Source organism: Phytophthora parasitica (genome assembly GCF_000247585.1).
Source record: "Phytophthora parasitica INRA-310 unplaced genomic scaffold supercont2.23, whole genome shotgun sequence".
Lineage (NCBI taxonomy): Eukaryota > Oomycota > Peronosporomycetes > Peronosporales > Peronosporaceae > Phytophthora > Phytophthora nicotianae.
Window position 1 is genome coordinate 650,036 of NW_008649009.1, and position 1,950 is coordinate 651,985.

The 1,950-nt window shown below is 45.7% G+C and overlaps 1 protein-coding gene across 1 annotated transcript; it reads left to right on the forward strand.

Annotated features, from left to right (window-relative positions):
* Positions 1 to 1,192: 1,192 nt before the first annotated feature.
* On the forward strand, positions 1,193 to 1,802 carry PPTG_10882 (hypothetical protein; the record flags this gene model as incomplete). The annotated part of the gene is made up of 2 exons (XM_008906372.1): positions 1,193 to 1,555; positions 1,635 to 1,802. 2 exons carry the CDS (start codon positions 1,193 to 1,195, stop codon positions 1,800 to 1,802), a joined length of 531 nt encoding a protein of 176 aa, XP_008904620.1.
* Positions 1,803 to 1,950: the final 148 nt, after the last annotated feature.

Below are 1,950 nucleotides of genomic sequence, written 5' to 3' on the forward strand. Positions count from 1 at the left end.
ATCACTTTTCATCTTACCTTCTCGAGCTCAAGCTCCTCCTCCACCTCTTCGACCGCCAACTTCCTCTGGGCCCAACTTTTAACAGTTGCGTCGAGATCAAGACCATCGGAAAGCGCGCTATCTTCTATACCAGGAAGCGCAAAACAAATATTCACCATTGCACTTGCAGGAGCCAAATTCTCAACTGAGGTGCGATAGTACTATAAAACTCCGCTGACCTAAGAGCATGTCTTGTAAATGTGGAGGAATTACCTTATCTAAGTGAATTCTCTGAAATTTATTTGAGAGCTAACTGACAGGTGATATAAAAAAAAAGATTTATAATTTTAACACCATGAGTTAGCAGAAAACCCCTGGTAATTTATTTGGTCGGATTGTGATCAAAAGTTTGATCACAATTGTCAAGTGACACAAATATAGATAGCATTCACCAAAACGAAACTCTGGAACTCTTATAAAGTGCAAGCATGTCATTCGAGCCATCACCTACGGTAATATATTAGCCAATGGTAAGCGTGAATGTAGGAGCAAAACTATCTCGTGGGTAGCAGTTCTAGGATAGGAATAGAAGTTTTTTCACTGGAGCAGCCCGTTTGGGATCCTAAATCTGTCCTTTCTCAAGATCCAAGCCCTAAATCTAAGGGGGGGGGGGGGCTTCCGGATTCCAAGTCAAACCAGTCTACCCTTTAGGGAAATAAGAAAGCACGGCAGTTTAGGATTCTAAACCCTACGGGAATCACTCCACTCTCATCCGCATTTGACCGGTCCCATGCTGTCTATCCCCAGAGAACTTGCTACATGTAGGAATTTAATGTATGTGTGACTTCCATCTATACTATTTATGTCGCGCCTAGAATTTATTCGGGTCAGTAGAATAACACCCTCCAGCTAAAAAAAGACTATTTCTCTACTACTAGATGATGCACGCCTCTGTCTACTATATGGGCAACGCCAAAACCTCTTCACGTGGCGCACCTATATTTTAGCCTGCCTTCTAATAGCCGCAGAGTTACCACTGTATAAGAGTGTCTTATAAAGTCAAGTTTTGGGAAAAATAGTCTGATCATTTAGGACCACAAAATTGTGTCAGACTGCGAACTTAACAGATAAGGTAATTCCTTGGCCAATCAGCGACCACTGTCGTGTTGACGGCGTCATCCCAATCAAATTATATCAAATCTGCAAGACCATAATGGGGCCGCTCGATTTGGTTGACCAAGTGGAGCGCTTGGGCGTTGGCATCGCTCTGGTTGCGGCGGTGTTGGGAGCGCTGTATCTGTGGCAACAAGCGGTGGGCGATGTCGGCACCACGAAGATGCTCCGTGACTTTAATCTCGTGCGGGTTCTGAAGCGCACGGACACGGAGTTGGCAGTTTTGGGCAATTTCAAGAGTGATAACCACAAGAAGGCAGCTGTACTGATCATTCAATCAGCGGCTATGGATACAAGGACACTGAGCCAATTGCTGGCGGGAATATCGCTGCACGAAATCCTGGTTAACGACATCTACAGCACATTCCAGGGAGACGTATCGCGCGATATCAAGCCGTACAAGGTACGAAAAAGGAGACTGCAGTGGACCGTGGTATGTGTGTTGCAGGAATAATGCGTTTGCTGTATCTTGTATTGACCAGGTGAATTTGATCTACCCGGCAACGGAACGCCACGTGCGAAAGCACACGGACCAGAACTTCCACATGGTGGTGGAGACCAAGGAGGCGTATCGGATGATCACGAAGCCCTTCATTGATAGCATTCCGGCGGAGAACATCGATTGGGTCTACAACATTTTGGACCAGTAAGTGTGCTGTATCCTTGGTCGAGAGCTTCGTATTAATCGATTTAATTGCTTTACAGTAAGAGCGAGACGGAGCGAATAATATACGAGGACACACACCACCGCAACGGATTCGTCCTTCTTCCCGACTTTAAGTGGTCGGATCCGTCAAA